Genomic DNA, 21,804 nt, shown 5'->3' on the forward strand with positions numbered 1-21,804 from the left:
AGTCTTCTTCCTTCAGTCAACGAGCTCTATGCAGCATTACAAATATACAGTGTATTCATGGGTTTCATCCGGTCCCTTTCCACAGGTGTATAAAATCAAGCACCTAGGTTATGAATGCAGACCGCATGGTGCTTGATTAATACACCTGTGGAAAGGGACCTGATGAAACCCATGAATAGTTCAAGATTGCATATTAAAACTAAATATGGATAATTAACCAATTAATCTATAAGCTCCAGAAAACAGTATACAAAATACTGATAACAACTAATGATATACTGCATGTTTTCAAACTTAAGCGTAGCATTTCCATTTATTAGTGTGTGACACAGTAAGATAGTGTCACACCATCACTGCCTGACAACGCTTTCCTTTAACGATGAATTAGTTGACAACAAGAGACAAAAAGACCTCACAAAGAAATGACATCCTTGTGAATACAACTGTGATTGTATCAGTAAAAGTGAATCACTCAACAGACAAGTCTCACACCATCAAAGACTTTCAAAAGCATCCATAGAAAACCTGGAGCGTGCGCTCTAATTAAATTACATAAGAAAAGAACAAACAAGAGATCACATCTGAAACGTTATGTCTCAATAGACAACCACAGAAGAACCATGTTTACAAGGGTTATTTTACAGTCTCTGGGTGAAGAAGGAAAGCAGCCAGCTCACTACTCTTCTTCCTCTGTGCAACCAAGCAGTTCCGTCCGTAGTGCAATCCGACCGTACCATGACCACGGAATAATCCTGATGAACCTGGCATAGATGGGCGGGTCTATCGCATTCTTTCTGTGTGTTTCATTGTCAAAGTTACCTTGGAAAATCTGTTGAGAGCACACAGATAAGATACAACTCAATCTCACAGACAAAGACAACAACAATAGCTCAATTGTGATGTAGAATTTGAGTGCAGGTACACTGCCGTTCAAAAGTTTGGGATCATTTTAGAAATGTCCATTCCATTCCATTATAGACAGAATACCAGCTGAGATCAGTTGCATTGTTTTTTGTTTGTTTGTTTGTTTGTTTTTTATCAGGGCAGCAGTTTTCAGATTACATTATGTGCTTACATAATTGCAAAAGGGTTCTCCAATATTTTCTCTGTTAGCCTTTTAAAATAATGTCAGATTAAAGGGATAATCCGGAGTGAAATGCACTTTAGATCAATTTTTCGGACTATTGGGAGTACATACGTTGAGTTGACACCAAAATCATGTCATTCGGATGTATTTTGAGAAAGTTCGCGCTCACCGTTTTTAGCCAAAACTCGTTAGCCTGGAAGTGACCGGGGCGTGTCCTTTCGCCGCTACAAAACGCTATTTTTATACCTCTTCTACTGTTCCAAACAACACTACACTTACGTGGTAGTGAGTAGAGGTTCCCTAAAGCCAAACCGAAGTATCCGCACGTCTTTATGTGGTCGGATAGAGAGTCCAGAATGAATTTAATCGAGTCCGTACCTTTCCGGAAATGTTAGTAAAGTGTTGTGAAAACGTTGCTAGCTGCAACAGCGACATTTCCGGAAAGGTACTGACTCGATTAAATGCATTCTGGACTCTCTATCCGACCACATAAAGACGTGGGGATACTTCGGTTTGGCTTTAGGGACCCTCTACTCACTACCACGTAAGTGTAGTGTTGTTTGGAACAGTAGAAGAGGTATAAAAATAGCGTTTTGTAGCGGCGAAATGACATGCCCGAGTCACCTCCAGGCTAACGAGTTTTGGCTAAAAACGGTGAGCTCGAACTTTCTCAAAATACATCCGAATGACATGATTTTGGTGTCAACTCAACGTATGTACTCCCAATAGTCCGAAAAATTGATCTAAAGTGCATTTCACTCCGGATTATCCCTTTAATAAACAGAATGTGCCTTTGGAACATTGGATGAATGGATGCTGATAATGCTGATCTATGTAGATATTGCATTAAAGATCAGCCAATTCTTTCAGCAGTCATTTACAACATTAATGACGAAAACAAGGACATTTCGGTAACACTTTACTTGACGGGTTCATTCATAACACATTCATAACGGCTGTCATGAACTGCACATAAAGCATTCATGACTGATTCATGAAACATGAATGTGGAAGACAAAACGATGAAAACTTGTCAAAATAAAAGTCCAACAATCTAGTAATCCTTATGCAGGGTATTATGAATCCTCTCCAGCGTTTGTAAACATCTCATGAATATTTTATGAAGTCTACTTCAAATGTCACTTTACTATACGAGTTGTGAAGTATTCATACTGGGAAGTGAACTACTGACCATCTGTGTACATCTGAATGGTTGGACATTCCTATTTTATATATATTTATACAGTCATTGGTGTAGACAATTATGCATTCTTCAGAGGTTACTATCATAAAATAAACAAACAGACAAACAAAAAACTAAATTCTCCTGGATTCTGGACTTCCCCGTTGACTAAGATGTGACATGATCAGGTTGGCTAAAACAAAAAAGACAGCAATGCTGCTTTGCAATTGTTTAACTTTTATTTTGACAAGTTTTTGATGTTTTGTCTTCCACATTCATGAATGGATTGGTATGAATGTTGAGTCATGTTTCATGAAACAGTCATGAATGCTTCATGTGCAGTTCATGACAGCTGTTATGAATGTGTTATGAACGAACCCGTCAAGTAAAGTGTTACCAACATTTCTAAATGACTCCAAACTTTTGAATGGTGGTGTAGGTAGTGTTTACATTATTTCTATATTATTACAGTAAAAGACAATGCCTTTCTATATTACAAACATATTTATTTACAGTGCGCAAATCAGTGGAAATTTAAGCAAATCTCTACATCTTCAATACACGAAAAGAAACAGGAAAATCCCAGACTCTCATTCAACACACTCTCTAATCAACTTTCTCTCAACACACACAAACACAATGATAATGTATCCATCTAAACTGCCAAGTAATGTCCAGTGAGATTCCCTTGTCATCCACATGATGGTGTTTCCAGTGTGAAAGTCATTCAAAGTGAGGTGAGCTTATTGCTCTGTGCCTTATCAGAGCTGCCAGCTCTCGTTATAAAGGATGGTGAACGCTTATTGATGGGCCCTCTCTCATTTGAGTGAGTGTGCATGCCTGTGTGTGTGTGTGTGTGTGTGTGTGTGTGTGTGTGTCCGTGCGTGTGTGTGTGTGTGTGTGTGTGTGTGTGTGTGCGTGCGTGCATGCGGGCGTGCGTATACGTGATTTGTAAAGCTGTGTATGTTTGTGTGCTCATTCAAAACAGTGTGGGCGTTTGACTTTGAGACCATCTGGGTGCGAATGTGTATGCATTCAACTGTTTGAGAATGTGTGTGGGTGTGTGTGGTGGTGGTGGTGGAGAGGTGGCTGTTGGCTTGGATGGCAATAGCGGCGGTGGTTTCGAGAGAGAGAATTTTAGGGGGGGTCATCAGGAGTGGACAAGGACACCGGGATGGCACGTTTCCCTGGGAGTCCAGGCGAAGGCGCTGACCTTCATCAGCATGCCACAGACGGAGCAGCCCTTCAGCTCTCCCACAGCTGGGAGAGGGAGCACTCGCGCACACTCGCGCACCGCGCGGCACACTTAATAAAGAGCCCTGGGCCTAGTTAAGAGGTCACCCTGCATGGAAATGAGCCTCCACAATGCAATTATATTCCTTGCCCTATCTCCACTTCTTCCCTCTCTTCTGCTTCTCCAAAAAAGCCCTCGTCCAAGGTTGGAAGGACAAGAGAAGTTTAATACATGTTTACGACTTATGATAGAAGAATGATTAAAAATGTGATTTTACTGTAGAGTAGATTTTAATTTAGATGGGGTGCTAAAAAGAGGATTGCTTGTCACGTTCGGCTTTGTTGCAAATTACTTGTTGCACATTACAATATGTCAACTCAAACAATCCAGTATGAAAAATGTCTACATTAAAAAAAATATCAATTATTTGCTATTTTCATCATTTAACAATGTGATAGGAATCGGATGCAAACAAATTGGAAGCACTATTGGAAGAATGTTCCATTCAAACTGTTTTACTAAACAGTGGGAAGTAAATGTCCTTGAGGTTTCTCTGAAATATCAATGTATTTTTTGTGTTCTAGTACTTTCACTTTGCTAAAGGTTACACTCACAAAGCCAGCTTTTGTTTGCATTCAAGGCAAGCCAAAAGCCCTTTGAAATTTTCACAGCTGACACTGACAAAGACAAACAAATAGCAAAATACAAAAGACCAATACTAACACAAACACACCGTCCAATAAAACAGGCCCATCACCTGCAGATGCAGATTTGCTAAATACGAATTGGAAAGCGAAGCACTATAGTACACATAAACTGTACATCAATAACAAAACAGGACACAAAATCACTGCGGATCCATAGAGAGCACTATTAGCACTAAATAGCAAGGGAGAAGAGACTCCTTTAAAGTGGATTCATTAAAGGCACGCTGCTTATCTTTTGATTTGACAGGTCACCACCATTAACTCCCAAACATCACCTTGAAACATCTTTGGAATTCAATAGGTCGGAAACATGACAGTTCAATCAATATATAAATGTCTCTGTCTCCATGACAACGGCGCTGCTCTTTGCTAGTTAGAGTATGCTCAGTCTTGAAGCCCCTGGACATGGGCAGTATTAATGATGTATGATGTTTCAATCATGCAAATAGAATACAGTGGAGTATAATCTCATAGAATATATATGCTTGGTAACCTTCATGAATACTACAGTCCCATTCGCAATTAAAATGAGCAGTTACACAATATCACTGAAAAATACAACGCAGATGGTGGTGCCTATTGAGATATTAATGATAAACCTCTCTGTGCCTTCTAATCTAGAACGTGATAGAAAAAAAAATAATAATAGATGCTCCAATTAAACCTGAAGCACACCTTTTTTTTAACACAGCAAATAGACATGATAAATGATGTGTTCAGGGGGAATCTTAATGAATATTTCAGTGGAGAAACCAAAACATTCAGTGAATGTGCCCCTGCACATTCACTTCCACCAAAACGCACCCAGCTAATAACAGTACAAAACAGCTTTTCTGCCCTCTGCTAAATAGCTGAAGACCACACTTTCAAGGTGCGGCCAGAAGCGCGAGGAGAAATCTCCGTTTTTTTTTTTCTCCGCAGGCACAAGTCACGCTTGACTGCTGTTACTGGTGAAGCGTTTCTCTGATAAGCTTTTGTCACATCAGCTTCTACTTGTGTGTGTGTGTGTGTGTGTGCGCAGGCCTGCTGCCAGAGAAGGGGGGGAAGAACAGAAGTGATAACTTCCTGGCAAAAGGTGGAGAGAGAAAAGGGCCTGTCAAAAAAAGCGCTGACGGGCATAAATATTCTTCAAAGCGCAGCTGATCTCACCTCCGCACTGGTGATGATGCGGGGGAAGTGCGCTGTATTTATAGTGCACTAAATAAAAAAATCGGAATTTAATTCTTCACTTCATTGCACCTCTTCTCGTTTTTGTCCGATCTGCGGGGCACGGAGATTTGCTGTGCGATGGAAAGATTCATTTTTTCCCTGTCAGATGACTAAGAGCAACACTTACCGAAACAGTCCTATGCCTTTTCATTTAGCGAGGCTAAAAAAGTGATACGCACGCACCCGACCCAAAACGAGCGACGTAAGCCTGATGAATGGGACAGGAGGAGGAAGGGAAAAATGGACTCATTTGAGAACGTGTTGTGAGAGCTACTGGAAGACATTACCTTGTCCTTTTGTTGCGACTCGTCCTGGTATACTATCCATCTCTCTCCGTCACTGCTGAAGGCCAACTTGTAGGAGCCAACAAACTGCACGCGGCCAAAATACTTGGAGCCCTGGGTGATGATGCCGGTCACTTTGGTGGGGAGCAGCATGTCCACCTGATGGAAATGACAAAGCTTCAGACAAGCTCCATCTACTCCATCTGTATGCATTCAATTACAGGCTGAAGTGGAGGAAGGAGATCATTTGTAGCCTACTGCTGATTTTCTTGGACGTGTTCTGCATTTATATCAACAGCGCATAAAATGCAGGACACATCTAAGAAATCTTCAATTAAAGTCATATTTCAAATAAAAAAAAAAGAGATACGTTTCCAATGACTGTCATTAGGCAGAGTATGTGAAGACCAGTAGCACAAACAACAAAGACATGTTGTTGAATGTGCCAGAGAGGAGAGGGGGGGGGGGGGTGATCTAAGGACACAGAGGGAAATTAGGGATGAGAAAAAGCAATGTGAGGCCCCTAAGTAGATTTGCGCTTCAGTGGTTTATTTTTGTACACATGTAGATGTGTGAATAATTGTGGCTCGGGGATTGCTATTCAATTGGCTTTTCAAAGAACTTTCATGACTGTATCCAAGTGAAACGCTTCATGTTTATGCACATTAGAGCGAGGGAGTAGCGGTTACAATGACGATGATTAATGTTTAGCTGGTCTGCGATTCTAAGCAACAGGTGATGTTTTATAACAACATGCCCCATGTTTTCAAAGGGAACGCCTCATTAGTGAAAGCCTATTAAAAAGCTACTTTTGCTAGGTTTGCTTGTTGACTGAAAATGCCTCACCCTCTATGCCATTTAATGGGTTTGGAAAATGGTACGTATCACTCTTCGTTCCAGTTAATGGGCAAATGGATGGTTGAAAAGGATGCGTGCTGAGCATGTCTCCATTGTGGTAATCCTTCTGTGGTTCCACATGTGATAAAACCATCTCTATATTGGTTACTGTGTGGACTGGCTTGGCAAGGTTAAATGGACAGCTGAGGGAGATTTACTGCATGTCCTATTTCTTTCCCTTAGAAGGACTTCTTCTTATAGTCATACCAGGGCCTTCATTTTCTCAAGGCATTCAATTCAATTCAATGAACTGAAATCGACTGTTAGAAAGACATGCTATGCCAATATCAATTATTTTTAAACGTTTCTACAACTATGTAAGAATCATTCATGAAAGGGACATCTTGCTTACTTGTAGCCATTGTGACTGGTCAGTTGCTGCAGATGCCCAGGCGTTAACCTTGCCCGGTTTGTCCAGGCGGGCCTTCCCTGGGGCCCAGGAGAACGCGTCCATGTTCAGCGTCTGTAAGCTACTGGACGAGCTGATCTGGAAATCTTGGATGTGTCCTGTCTTCATCCCCATTGGCTCAGAACATCCTTTGTCATTACAATGAGAAGACAATGGAATTGTTAAGCGCTCCATCTATTGTCTTGCTGTCAAAGGGGGTCCTAGATGGAGGAGGCGTTTGTGACTGACCTGTGAGTTCGCAGCCCAGCAGCTCCATGCGAAGCGTGCAATGTCCCCTGCAGACTTGTGGGTAAATGCGGATAAATTGGGCTTCAATTGGTGGTGTGAAGGAGTTGGCAGAAGGAGTGTTATTATCGACGTTTGCTAAGAATTCCTTTGGTTGGAGTTTGGGGGAGGAAGAGAAGAATATGTTATGGACACATGGCTTTGTAAACCAAACTATGATGGCAACAATAGTGTAGACAACAACATGACGTTGCACACATGTTTCATGACAGCAACACTATGCTATAGTTATGCTATGCTAATTCAATAAAATGTTCTACTCATCAAAACAGCAGCATGAAAATAAACTTCGACATCACCAATTCTCACCTACTGAGACACACAAAACAGGTGATATTTCACACTATAGTCGCACGACAAAATGCTTGAATAATCTTATACATAGAAATCTCTAAACATTTTTTAACTGAGCTGTGCAAACCTGCACTTGTCAGAGTCATGTGTACTATAATGGAGGCGAATGGACAAGAGGAGTGCTTCACATTTAACATCCATGGACCCATTTCATTTTCCGTAATCAAAACGTTCCTGTACAAAATGTTCTGAGCTAGCAGGATCTCACAGAGAGAAGGAAATGCTCTTTAGAAGAATAACAAACGTCCTCCTGAAAGGGACACAGGAGCTCACCATGTCCTGACGCGTTCCCCTGTCAATGTACATGCTCCACCTCTCTCCGTCCTGACTGTAAGCCACTCTGTAGGACTTGACATACTCCGGCTTGCCCATCCTCTTGGCCCCTTGTGTGATCACACCTGTGAGCCTCATCCTCCGCAGCAGATTGACCTAAACACAGCGGAGAGGAGGACTGATGAGTGACCGATGCTCTTTGCAATCCGATATTAAAAAATACAGGGTGACCCTTAATAAGCTACAGCACGGTGTACGTTTTCCTGTTAATGGCAGTTAATGTAGTACATACTGTGCAGTGCGTTACATAGAAAACACATGTGAATCCCCGAGACTAAACCCGATAACCGGCCATTAAGTCCACTTTGACATACCGCTGTACATCCCCTGTCACCAAGCCAGCTATCCCCTCAAAGCAAGCTCAGAGCAACACACCCAGGTAAACAAGACTGACACTGGCGGTTTTGTGTCTATAGCTCACGGCTTTAGATAAACGCGGGGCCAATTTGCTCATTACGTGTGCTGAGGACATCAGTGCCCTGCCTGTGTTTGCTAATCAGATTTTGCCCGAAGCCACCTTTTTACGCCAGGCCTGAACAAGGCCAAGCTTTGATGCTGTTTGTGCTCAAAATAGAAAACCACTGACTCATGGAGGTGGTTTGCCACATTGCAACTTTTCGGACAAAAAAAAGAAACGGATCTATTATTGTTTTTGGCACATGGAATTCTAATGTAATTACAAACCCATGAAGCTGTCTTAGGAATGTGACAAACTGATAGGAAAGATTTACAGTCTGACTCTCATGAAGACTTATGAATGGTTAGAGAGTAGCTGGAATACACTTTCAAGCCCTGTATTGTTAGTTAGTTAGATGTCTAATGACCACAAAGCATCTACACACTAAGCTCATTCAAACCTATGCCACCTTCTACAAAAGCAGGTAAGATTTTTTACAAAACAACCTTACTGATCCAAGTGAGCTTACCTGAATCCACGGCCAGCGGTCGTTCTCAGCAGCACTCCAGGCGTTGACTAGGCCCTTCCTGTTGAGGCGGGCAAAGTAAGGGTACCACTTCTGCGTGCCAAGCACGGCTCGTTGGGTAGACGAGGCTGTTATCTGCTGGTTTGAGATGATACCGCCCTCCATCCCCAAAGGTCCAGAGCATTCTAGGTGAGACCAACATACGTCCATGCACACACGCGCACAAACACCACACATCAGCACATTAGGATGAGGGGTGGGGATAAATAAGGAAAGAAAAACAGAAAAATGAATATATATAAATTAATATGGATAAGGAAAAGAGGAAAAGAGACATACAAAGAGACTGAAATGGGGGGGGGGGGAGGTTCAGCATTGATACAATAATTTATCTCTGTGTACCACAGCATGGCTTGGCCTTGATCGGTGAGAGATCGTCGATTCTGCTGTCAATCGTCCCAGTCACTGATAACGTATCGGCCTCTGATTTGCAGTCTTTTGCCAACTTGCCCTCGTTCGACGTTTCAGGATAACCTGACTGGTTGAGACCTGCATCCTTGCTGTCGTCTATGAAGGACGTATCCCTGCTGCGGATGTACAGCGACAGATCCGCTTCCCTGCTTTCGTTCCTCGAAAACGCGTCCCGGCTAGCGATTGAGACGCCATCGTCGCTCGTGCGCGTATCCTTCCGTTTGCTCACCTCCTGGATATCGTTTGTCCAGATGTAGCTCAGATCGGGGTCTGTCTGCACGCCTTTTTGGTTTGGGTCGCTCAAGGAGTCGTGGACGTCTTCGTTGTCCAGGCACAGAGACGTCTGGGATTTGGAGGGGAAGAGGACCTTCAGGCTCGCTCTCAAGGAGCTTCGGCTCCCCTGCTTGGACAGCATCGCAAAACACCACTCCCTAGCCAGGTCGCCAACTTTAAATACCCTGCTCGGAAAAAACACTTAACCGAAAGAGCATGCCTCCAATCTGGGGCTAATTCAATTGCAAGCCTGTGGATGTGTTGAGCCTCAGCTTGCACCATCCTATTTTTCCCCCCTTGCAAATTATCACCAAGAAACCTTACCTCAGTAAAGACACAGTCTGTTAGGTCCGTAAGAACACATTTCACAACATCTTCAAAGTGGAATTGGCTTTAAAGCACACTCTATGGGGAATGTGATATATGGTGAAGACACATTCCACTGGTTTAAAGGGGGAATTAAATATCTCGCGTAATTTAGAGGGCACGGCTTGGCAATCAGATGTTCCGTACTGAACCGCATTGATGTTTTGCATGGTTTCGTCAGAAAAGCTCGCCGACTAGCTGACTGCAGCTTTTCCTGAGTCACGCAGCCAGTGAACACTGTGACATCTCTCTGACAGCCTCCTTTTTTTACTCAAAGCTTTTCTCTGCAGCATAAGTCATGTCTTTGCAAAGGGAAGAATATGAAACAGCCTTTCAAGTGATTCCCGAAGAAAATAAATGGCATGAAAAGTAAGAGATCTCTGTTTGAAAGAGGTATTACATTAGTATATTTTAGATACAGTACTTACTGTATTGACAGTTCTTGCCCATGAATTTTCCAGCACATGCACAGGTGTAGTTGGCCTCCAAATCTGTGCAGATGCCTCCATTTCTGCAAGGGTTTTCTGCACACTCATTTATATCTGCAAAAAAAGATCACCACATTCAAACAAACACAAGATATAGTGTATCTGAACTGCCCTATACACAGTGTACTGAAGAACTGACTTCTGGCCTCACAAAAACACAGATGATTTTGCCGACATTTGGCTGTTTACACTCAAACTCTCTCTCCCAGTTATGATCACATCTCTGTAGTCTAGCAGAGCCACCAGGTTGCCAATTACAGCGAGAGTCAAAATGAAAGCTGCGGTCGCAAACAGACAGGGAAGCAGCAGTCGGCAAGCTCCACACAGACACATCATGACATTTTATTTACCTCAAACCAGCCAATTAACAGCCACACTCGGCATGATTCAAGGAGAATGTGGCTTCTTCTTTTCTTTATGGTCCTCTGTAACATAGCAACTGGCAATCCCCTGCCGCTTAGCTTTTTGTTGAGTCTATATGTTTCCGTCGTCGCCCCCCAAAACTGTGTCAGTTTGGCCTCATTTGTCTCTGTCGGAGAGAGGGAGAGAAACAGACCTGTGGCTCGGAGGGGGGTCCTCGGAAGACAGCTGTCATGCGTGATTCATGAGGATGCTTAGGGCGTGGAGAGCGGACTCTGTCCCGCAGGCCCGGCCCGGACAACTAACGCTTGACTTCAGCAGCAGGAGCGCTTTAAAGCATATCCATTCACAGCCGCCAGGGCCGGTCCGAGGACTCTGCATGGGTGTGTGGGGGAAGCCACAAGCTGTAGTTCTCGGCTTAGTTTTGTTTTTTTTTGTGCTGTGAAAAACACCAGAGACTTGTTATGGAGGACGACTCGTGCGAGCACTCATGCAGAAATCACCGGGATCAGCGGTGGCAAAGTTTTCTTCTCTCCACCGAGCCCACACTGTGAGCTGCTGTTGCCTAGAATCCTCCACAACAGACTCCCCCACCCAACCCAGGGGAGACCCCATACTGTGACATGCCACTGGAGGGCAACTGAAGCTGCCATGGCAGGACGATAACACAGATTCATGTGCTGGACTCAGCTTTTCTTCAGCAAGGCAAGCATCAACTGCCTCAAGCATGGGGCATGTGTGGATATTGTTTCAGAACCCCTTGTATATCATAATTAAATAAACGACATGATGTTCAATTAGAAATGAACTGCTCAGATGACTTAATATCAGATAGTGGCGCAAACTGTTTTGAATCCTACATAGAAAATAGTAATTTAAAAGACTAAAACAAAATGTCAATATGAGTAAAGTAATGGATGTGGACAAGAGATACCTTAATGTATTCCGTAAAAATCCCACTGGCATTGACAATGTGCCAATAAGCTACCGTTACATCAGATACTTGAGGTAGCATTCTTATTGGCATCTTTGCGGTGAGACCAAAGTCAGAGTAATGGATTGACTAATGGACTTCCTAATGTATTAATCAAAGGCTTTGCCAGACAGAATTATTAGTCCTTGTGTTTGGTGGTTTTAATCATCACTAGCCCACTAAAGTTCAATATCTCACACCCTTAAGGCTAAGTCAAATTAAAATCATTATTTCAAAAAACATTCATCAACCTGTGAGCGGTGTGAACGTACCTACATACAGGTCTACCAGCTGTATCCAAGCAACAGGATTTACTGACTCTGGAGAAATATCAATATCACTGTGGAATGCAACTCCTTTTTCTCTAGTAAATATTTGCCAGCTGCATAAGTAGCTACAGATCCAGCAAACCAAATAGAGCTGGGAAATAATACCCACTGTAGTAGTCCCTTATTTATTGATAATAGCACTGAAAACCAAATGTTTGTCAGCCACTGAGCATATTTCTGCAATGCTCGTGTAGTCAATAGCTGACATTTTCACAAGGTTTTTACATCGGAAAACAATATCTTCCTTGCACAGTGCTCAATGATATCACATTATTTAGAAGGATATGTTAAGAAATGTGATATTTACAGAGATGAGAAGCACATTTAAACAACAAAACACAAACAGAAAAATAGTGTCTTTGTTTATAGCTTCTTCATTCTTCTGGTAAAACAAAAAGGAAAATCTCGCCACAGAAACCTACTGTTTTGAACAGGCGACTGGATACTGCTCTCATTACCAAAAAGGTCAGGTGCAGAACAGCTATGCCTGACTGTCTGAAACTGATTACCTTCTGGAGGTCGGTCTCTGCTACAGCCTTACAAGGCTGATCTGAGCCGTGCAAACATAATTGCGTTACTCCCATGGAGGAAGAACCACACATTTCCATGAAAAACCCCCTCCGTTGCGCTCTCCAGGAAACATCTACCTGGCTGCGGGCGTATGATTCACGTATGTATTACCTTCCCTGATGGATGGCGGGCGAGATAATCATAGCCACATGTCAGGAAAGATATAGACACAACATATCTCTCTCTTTGCTTCCGTCGTATGCGCCAGCCTGTAATGCAATAGAGGCCTTGCCACCAGGAGCTCTCCGAGCGAAGCCATTACGATGGCTCCACGACCTCCATCCACAGCCATGGGTATGTAGTTGCAGAGATGAATGACTTCAGTGTTTGCCCTGCACAGCGGGACCCTCTGTATGGAACGCGGCTCATCATAATGGCTAATCCACTAGACAGAGGTTCCCTAAGCCATCAGGCTGTAGGGAGAGGATCTTCATCAGGCCGGTATCACTTGCCGTGAATCGGGATGAAACAACTCAATTAAAGCGTCACTCCCGGCTTCGATGCACTGTGTTTCTGCGAGCTGCTGTTCAATCTGTTACACAGTTGGCCTCGGAGGACTTTGCTTTCGCGATTGTGGCATCTTTGCATGAAATATAGACCATGGCAAGCAGCAGGCAAGAGGGAACGAAGAAAATTAAGGTCACCGATGCAAGTGTTAACCGTGGGCCTCATCGGAGCTCTGGATAGATGTGGCATACTTTCCTTGATGGGGAGATGCATGCATAATGCATACCATGTGAGATACGTCTCTATTCTGGAGGAAGAGAGCAATAAAGGGCCCATTGGATAGGCAATCCCAGAGGAGTACTCAGTTCTCCGATATGTTAACAACTCTAGAATCCTAGTCGTAGAATCATGCTTATTATTATTTTGCATGTTTGATGGGATAACGCTGAACCTGATTGAAGAACCTTGATTTGCCAGAATCAAGTGATGTGGGAGCTGGTCTTATCTAGGAATCATCCAGGATGGTTGTGCTGCTATCACATGAAGCACTTTTCATCATTTTATCTCTGACTACAGAAGGATGATGGACTGTGAACAACTGATTTTATCCTCATTAGTTTTGTTAGCACTGGGAACATAGGCAGGATCAAAAGAAGAGCAAGAACTAACAGCATTAGTGATTAAACAACAGCCGTTGTATACCAGAAAAACATAAATGCAAAAATAGAACCAGCGAAAAGGAAGTAGACGTATTCTTAGTCCATATATTCACAAGACTTACTGTGCTGGCAATGGAGTCCGTTGAAGCCAGGTGGACATTTGCACAGATATCCACCAAAGGAGTCTCCCCTCTGCTTCTCATTGGTCTCACAAACTCCTCCATTGTGACAAGGGTTTGGATGGCAAGACCCTACATGAGAGAAAGAGATGTTCAATCACGACATCACTGAATTCAAATTCAAGTACACACAAGCGACACACTAAAGGTGTACTGTAACATACTGAGAGAAAAAAGATCTGGTGAAATGAGTGTGTAAGCTACTGCAAGGCTGAGTCCATTTCACAGGAGTGATTAATGGTGAACTGCCAGAGCGCCTTGGACTCTGCTATTATTCTTCAAACAAATGAGGCCTAGGATTTAGGAAATCCTGCCCGTTAGGGGAAGAATTACTGTTACGGGCAGTTAATGAGTATTCCTGCCTTTATTTACCCAAATAAATACTATGTGAGAGATAAGAAAAGGAAAATCCTGTGAAAGAAACACTAGCTAACTCTTTGGGCAAGAGCAGCGCAATTAGGAACAATTACAATGACCACATCAAAGCACAGTATACAAAGAGGTCATTGTGGGTTATGGGTATTAATCATTTCCTCTGTGAAGCTTTACAGTACTTAAGGGGCACCAACAGCCATGACACTAATGAGTCTTCTTAACTTCAGTGCACACATGCGACATACGTAGCACACTGTCTTTGGTCAACATGACTAGAAGCTAGCTGCTATTTTCAGCCAAACCTTCAGCTGTTCCTGCCTTTCATTGTACAGTTCACAGAAAAGTACAGGACAGAAGGTTGCTGCACTTCAGGAATGTTGTTTCCCTGCTGTCTATTCTGTCTCTGCCTTTGGCAGCCCCAGCACTGGCTGCTCTTACAGAAACCACCAGGCATACTGTATGATTCAATACAGAGATTGAGCAGAAGAACAGCATATGAATCAATCCGTCCAGCTCACAATTGCATCAGGTGCATATAGCAGGGTGGTAAAGTCATTTACTCAGAACTGATGTACTGTCAATCCTAAGTCATGTTCATAGGTCATGACGTTGTCAGTTGTGTTGCTAATGCTGTTTTGAGCATTAAAATGCCCAGAGAGAAACCAGTGTCAAAATCACTGTTATGCTCTGTGTGAAAACATTTGCCAACAGAACTGAAAAGAGGAAAACGTGCTGGGAATGAAATGGATGGCAAACATACCTCCTCCAGTAGGTTCCTCCCAATCTGAAGCTGCGAGAAAGAGCATGAGACCTAGCTGTTAAAGACCGTTAAACATAAACATCTGACACCTCTTTAAAAAAGTTTGAGAATTATCTGTTTTAACTCTGTTGACCTGTTTTTATTGTGTGTATCTTATGTCTGGCTTTAATTCTTGTTATGTGTATTTTATTATGTAGCCTACTGTAAAGAATGTTGTCATTTTATCTGTGAAAAGCACTACACAAATAAAATACTTACTTACTTCTGTGTCTGTGGTGTCTATCGATATCATTACAGTTCAGACACATTAACGTATCAACTTCATGTGTGCATAAACATGTATTTGTATTTATGGTACAGCCAACAATAAAAAAAACATAACCAGAGAGTTCAAGGAAATAACAAAGCCAGACGTGGACTGGCTTTAACAACCTGTGTTGTTGTGTAATCTTGGCAATAGCTCACACAGTAAACACCTCTGCTTGTCAAGCTGTCTGTATGGCGGTGAACTCATATACTCACATGTCAAACCGACCTCGTCAGACAGCGAGCTGAAACAGTCTTCCCCATTTTCAGACAGAGCGGGCTCGCACACGTTGCCTGATGAAGAGGACAGGAGGGGAGAATGAGTCTGCTTATCACAAAGGGTACACTCGCCACACAAAAGCCCCTGAAGCAGACAAGCGAAAGACGCCGTACTGCTCATTAAATCACCTGCAGCCGAGATTAAGTCAATTGTCATGAAGCACGGCCCAGACATCACAAGATATCTTACTAAATTCATCTTAGAAATCCATCATATATGCGTGATATGTGCGATTTTCTTTTTATCTTTCTAATGTAAAAAAACCAGAGACTCTGCTCTAAATCACTTTCAGGCTTATCTGCATGTTCTTGTGCGCTCACATTTTCTTCAGCATTTACATCTCTATCTATGCGGGTGACATTTCCAGATTTGTTTCCCTGTAGAACCACTGGCCTCCATGTGCCGCCAAACGCCCGCTGAGGGACTGTGCTCACACTACAAAGCTGATGCGCCTCAGAACTTAAAAGACGTTGCACTGTTTTGAAATCCCCCCCAAAAATCAGTCAGTGTCGAGGTCATGCAAAAAATGTGCTCCCTTTTGGGTTAGCGTCGGATAGAAACCGGCAAAAAAGATGTATTCTTTTTAGCAAGACGAAGGTAAAAAGTCCACTGCGACCCAAGGGAGGGGGAACTCAATGTACATTTGCATATCAGAAAGACTCAGAGGCAAAGCTCCTTGCCACCCCGCGTTGAGCTGAGTTTGTGCTATCATGTGGAGGATAGCTACTCTCTTGTTGAAATACTCCCTGTTGCCAAAGCCGTGCACGTGAATTACTTGGAATGCATCAACATCTCTAATGATGAAGGCGTCTGCATTCAATTATTGAATCAAACTGTTTTGGGCTAAAAACGGCCTTCGTGGCAGCCTGATTCCACTTTAGTCAGATAGATTTTTAAGAAATAAGCAAAAAAAGTGCCTTCCTGTGTGGAAAATCTTTATTTTGAGCCATCTTCAGAGGTGTGATGGTAGGGCTAGCTTGGGGTAAAATGGCTGAAGAGACTCCTTTGTGCCACTCATTACAAATAGTTTAACAGAAGATGAAAATGTAATAATGATTTAACAGAATTACCAAACAGGGACAGTGGCCAATCTTTTCACTTTTAATCTCCTTCCAGAGGTGCTTCATCCCTTTACTTAATTACATATTATTACTGTGTCAAAAAAGTTGGTTCGAAACATTGTTCGAAACGTAAATAAATGCACAAGATGATCATTTACAAATCACAAACATATATTTAGTTGCAAAAAGGACATAGACAACAAATGTTGAAACTGACCAATTTGATTATTTCATGGAAAATATTCGCCAATTTTAAATTGATGCAAGTAACACATCTCAATACAGATGGAATGGGACCAACAGAAGGCTGGAAAAGTTGTGTAATGCAAAAGAGAAAAACAAGGAGGGACATTTCACTTATTAGGTTAACTGTCACCATGATTGGGTGAAGAGCATCCCTGAGTCTCTGACAGGTAAAAATGCTGAGGTATTCATCATGTCTGTGACTTCAAATCTGTGTGGGCAAATAATGCATCAATACAAGAAAAATGAAATTGCAAAGAATTTGGAGATTTCAGCATCTAGTGCATCACATTATTAGCATATTTAGAAAAAAATATTTGGCGGGCAGGGCTGAAAAACAATATTGGATGGTTTGGGGTCTCCGATGGTACTGCATTAGAAACAGACCTGTTTCTGTAATCATTGTATGGGATGAGACTCTGATGGATCTTATGACCAATGTTGACCACAGACTAAACCTCTACCAAGCAAAGATGACATCATACAGAAATGCTTTCGTCTTATCTGGGTCTGAGCTCATTTAAGACGGACGGAGGCAAAATGAAAAACTGCACTCAAAATGTAGCCTATACCATTCTTTTTGTAAATCATGATGAACTCTACATCCTCCAGGCTAAAGAGAAGAGGAAGCATCCAACTTACTTTTAGTGCACAGTTCAAAAGTGAGCATCCATGATGGTTTGGGGTGCATTAGTGCCTATGGCCTGGGCAGCTTGCACATTTACAAAGGCACAATTAATGCTGAATGATGTACTGTACAGGTTTGGAGATACATATGCTGCTATCCAGTCATTTTCAGGGAAGACCTTGAATATGTCAGGATTCCTGCCAATCTACATCGATTCTGCCACAGCTTATTATAACAGTATGGGTCCATACCAGAGTCCAGGTGCTAAAATGGCCTGTGTGCAGTCCAGATCAGTCACATTGGGATGCATCAAGGAATGAAAAAGAGAAGAAACCTGACGGTCGAAAAACTCCAGCGACTGGTCTTTTCAGTTCCCAAACATTTCACTGCTGTTCACTGCTGTTTGTTTTTGTTTTTATGGAGGAAAAGCAGGCCCCGATCCCAACTCCTTTGAGAGGTGTTGCTGACATAATATTCAAGATGTACATATAGCGTAGGCTGGGTAAACCCTGCCCGATCTGCCGGCGATTTGGATTTTGTCCTGCAGCTCAGGCTGGAAACCTTATCTATCTCTCCTGCTTCCTGTCCTCTTCAGCAGGGTCCAATCACAAACTGGCTTATCCACCAGGCGCACATTGGTCTGCTTGGTTGAGGTACAATCCAAGCGAACAGAGTCATTTGAACTATTCCCATTGATCACACCTCTTGTGCAGCACAAATAAAGTGCAGACTCACTCCCCAGACTAATGTTCAATGTTAAAAGATTGAGATTTGTATGGTGATAGCTAGACTACATACTGTATATTACATTTTCTAAAAAAACAATAAGATTTCTGTTTCATCAATGCAAACACTCACGTTACACACATGTGAACACACAGTGCACGACATTAGAGTGCACTGGCAGAAGTTAGACCTGTGCAGGTTGGAACAGAATGTTTGTTGTCATCCAGTTTTCAGCTAAAAGCAATGCATGACAGTAACCTGCCAACAACACCTCAGCACTAAAAAGATAACATGTGGTTCAGATGTAGTGAATAGTGAATTCCCATAAGCTTTTTCAACATTGCCATTGCATTTACTCAAATTTCTCAGGCTGAAGCTATTGTTGGTCATTTTTAGCCTGCAGCTTAAGCTTACACACTTATTCCATGGTCCAGGCATCAACTTGGATTTTAAACAGCCTTACCTTAGGCGACGTTAGCTAAATCGTTTTAAATGTTGAAAGCTCTTGTGTTAACCTAATCAATAGCCAGATCGAAAGTTCAAAGGACGAAGGACCTCAAATTGGACAAATGTCGCGAAAGTGTGTTGAGGACATCAGTAGACGCACAGGCAAGGCTCCCTCTTCATTGCTTCACTCCAAAAATAAACTGAGGCAAACTCAGTTAAGAATATTGCAACACTCAAATCATACAATATTGGCTATACCGTGCGGTAGTGGAACAGCGCATACGGCGCACATTCAGCTGTTCAGCTGCGCAATTTGTTGGATGCGTTTCCTTTCCCGGTGGTGCTGAGGCTGAGTTTGACCTCAACTCCGCGCTCCACCATTAGGACAATGACGTTTTGATGAAGTATTCGAACAAAGAATGTTGTCTTCCAGTCTCAAACATGCAAACAATGCTGAGACCAAAAAAGGCTACGACCTTTACTTAGGTTACGATAGCCTTTAATTTCTGTCCAGCAACATCTCGTAAATAGTTAAAGAACGATGGATAGAGGAACAACAAGGCGCCAAACAGGCTAATGCTGAAAATATGCATAGCTTCCCTTTTTTCCAAAGAGATGCAGATGCGTCGTCTTCATTTTAAAAGGCTAATAAAGTGTCAGAACTTAGAAGCTATAGCCTATACCACATGTGTATTTGGTTTAAGAACAACATCGCAATGGACTTCTGAAAGTCTTAGCCTACATGTGGATTACATTGAGAAGTAGACTAGGTAAAAGCATTAAGCAAGAATATGCCCGGCTTAGCTATATCTCAATATACATCTCAAAAAAGTCTTGTTAGCGACTATGTTCAGAATAGTAGCATTCACTCACCATTTGTCGGATGTGGGACAATCTCGCTAATGCGAAGAAACACCAAAAATAAAGGTAACACTTCGCACACACTTCGCCATATCATTGTGATAATAGACTAATAAATCCCCCCTAACGATAAGATTTCGTCACTGGATGATGTTCCTGGAAGTTTTCCGTCGGTTGCAGGTGCAGTAGCCCAGGATGTTAATAGAGGAGATGCATGCGAGATACTGAACCGCTTCGTCTTGCTGCAGTGTGGTTGGTGCACAGGACAGAGGACACGCGTCTTTGGATTGTTCTCAATCAGACGCGCGGAACAAAGCACGCTATTGCAAATAAAAAGTGGATCCGACCAAGCCATCGACGGCATGATTAGGCTAAACACAGTAGTTTTTTTTTTTATTCAGTCACTTTCTTAATATAATCATTAGGCCATATTGTGACAAACTTTCCAAACAGTTGACACGTATAATATAGCCTGATCATGTCGTTTTCTGGCAATAGGCTATGCTGCATATACTTTTTTTTCAGACCAATAGACCTACACGATGAAGATCTTAAAGCTTCGTGCTTATACTTGCAGGTCAGTGTGTTATTAGGCGTGGTGTATTGTTGTAGTAGGTAGCCCATATGCAAGTGAGTTCATGTGTTGCAAAATATCTCAAATATCTTACACATTGCCTATAGGTCAAGAGTGGCAGTTGACCTTTGTGTCTGCTCATTAACTCCTGATTGATGTGAAATTACAATGTTGACTTTATTGACTCTTTGTTTCACAGGGTCTAATGTATTACCCTGATCGGCACACAAATATTGAACAGTCTCTCAAGGAGATACTAGGGCAGGTCCAATTTACTGGTGCAGTAATTGAGCCAAGGCCAGATATGCATGTGCCTCTGACTGATTGGTAACCGAGGCTGACGGTGCCGGAGGCAGAAAGGATAAGACTTCCTGTTTACTAATGAGAACAGAACATAAGACCCGCTAATTACGAATGCTGGGCTCTTCATTCAGTCAGTTAGGCCTAAGAAAGCACTGCGGAAATCGGACACCCTTTCCCTCTCCGTCTCTCTGCCTGTCTTTCTGTGTATGTTTGTCTGTCTGACTGACTTTGTGTGTCTCTTTTGACGTGTATCAGTTTGAGAATATGCAGTGAAAACAAAAATGACACTGTATATATTCAGCTGTGACAACCTGAAAGTGTGGGTCAATAACATGTGCCAAAAAAGATGTTCATGATGTGTGCATGCAATTTTCCCCAATTCATCTTCACTGTTTTAAATTCCTGAACACTAATATCACTTGCTAAGTCAGCATTCATTCAAAAAGACACCTCTTAAGCAAAAAAACCCCAAACATACTGGAACCTATATGCAGCCTCCATCTTATTTTGCTCTAAATCCCCAGTCTTACCATTTCTGAAAACACTTTGGATACACAGAAGGAACATGTTAGCCTGACTTGTCAGGTGAGGAGGTAGAAGATAATAGAGAGGTATCCTCGCTCGCAGTCCGCCTGGAAAATAGGTTAATAGGAATCAGAGGACAGAATTCCCTCTGCTGATTCCCTTGAAGTGATTAGGTTCAAGTGCTGTTCTCACACTGCATATTTCATCAGGAGAAACACCTGATATAAGAGGGAGAAGAGATTGGTATTTGGTCATATTAGGCCTCTTATTTGGTTGTTTATAGCATTTGGTCTGTTACATAGTCCTACCTGCAGCTGTGTTCATCTCTAACCCCCATGCTCTTTCCTGGTACCATGTCAACAGTGGAAATGTCAGTATTGTTTGGTTAAGAAATGTGAAAGGTATTATTTAAATAAGGAAATGCTATTTACACTAGTTCTAGCCACTCCCCCACACAGTACAGCACTCAATCAGTGCACACCTACAAAAAGTAGCACATTTGGGTGCCGTGTTGAGCAAGGTGTTTGGATCAGGGTTGTAGCCAAGTGAGAGGCCGAGGGTGGCATGGGACTGCCACAGAATACAATTAGCTACCCCAAGAGAAAATAATTCTACTAGTAGGCGTGTAAAGCTGAGAACCTCAACTCTCACATAAGCTGCATTAAACGCCTACCAGAAGAATTATTTTCGTAACT

General features: G+C 42.4%; 1 protein-coding gene across 1 annotated transcript; it reads right to left on the reverse strand.

Moving 5' to 3' along the window:
* Positions 1-156: 156 nt before the first annotated feature.
* On the reverse strand, positions 157-21,433 carry edil3b (EGF-like repeats and discoidin I-like domains 3b). Its single transcript, XM_062554886.1, has 10 exons — positions 21,418-21,433; positions 15,678-15,755; positions 13,964-14,092; positions 10,444-10,557; positions 8,909-9,090; positions 7,923-8,078; positions 7,239-7,383; positions 6,954-7,138; positions 5,708-5,863; positions 157-829 (listed from the first exon to the last, which is right to left on the reverse strand). The coding sequence occupies exons 1-10, from the start codon at positions 21,431-21,433 to the stop codon at positions 677-679; spliced, it is 1,314 nt and encodes a 437-aa protein (XP_062410870.1). The 3' UTR covers positions 157-676.
* Positions 21,434-21,804: the final 371 nt, after the last annotated feature.

This window comes from Sardina pilchardus, chromosome 14 (genome assembly GCF_963854185.1).
Source record: "Sardina pilchardus chromosome 14, fSarPil1.1, whole genome shotgun sequence".
NCBI lineage: Eukaryota > Metazoa > Chordata > Actinopteri > Clupeiformes > Clupeidae > Sardina > Sardina pilchardus.

Coding starts and splice junctions, on each gene's coding strand:
- edil3b (XM_062554886.1), bottom strand. Junction 14,093..15,677: donor TGACGAGGTCGGTTTGACAT/GTGAGTATATGA, acceptor TCTCTCATGTAG/GGTCTTGCCATCCAAACCCT. Junction 9,091..10,443: donor GGGCAAGAACTGTCAATACA/GTAAGTACTGTA, acceptor GGTCTCACCTAG/AATGCTCTGGACCTTTGGGG.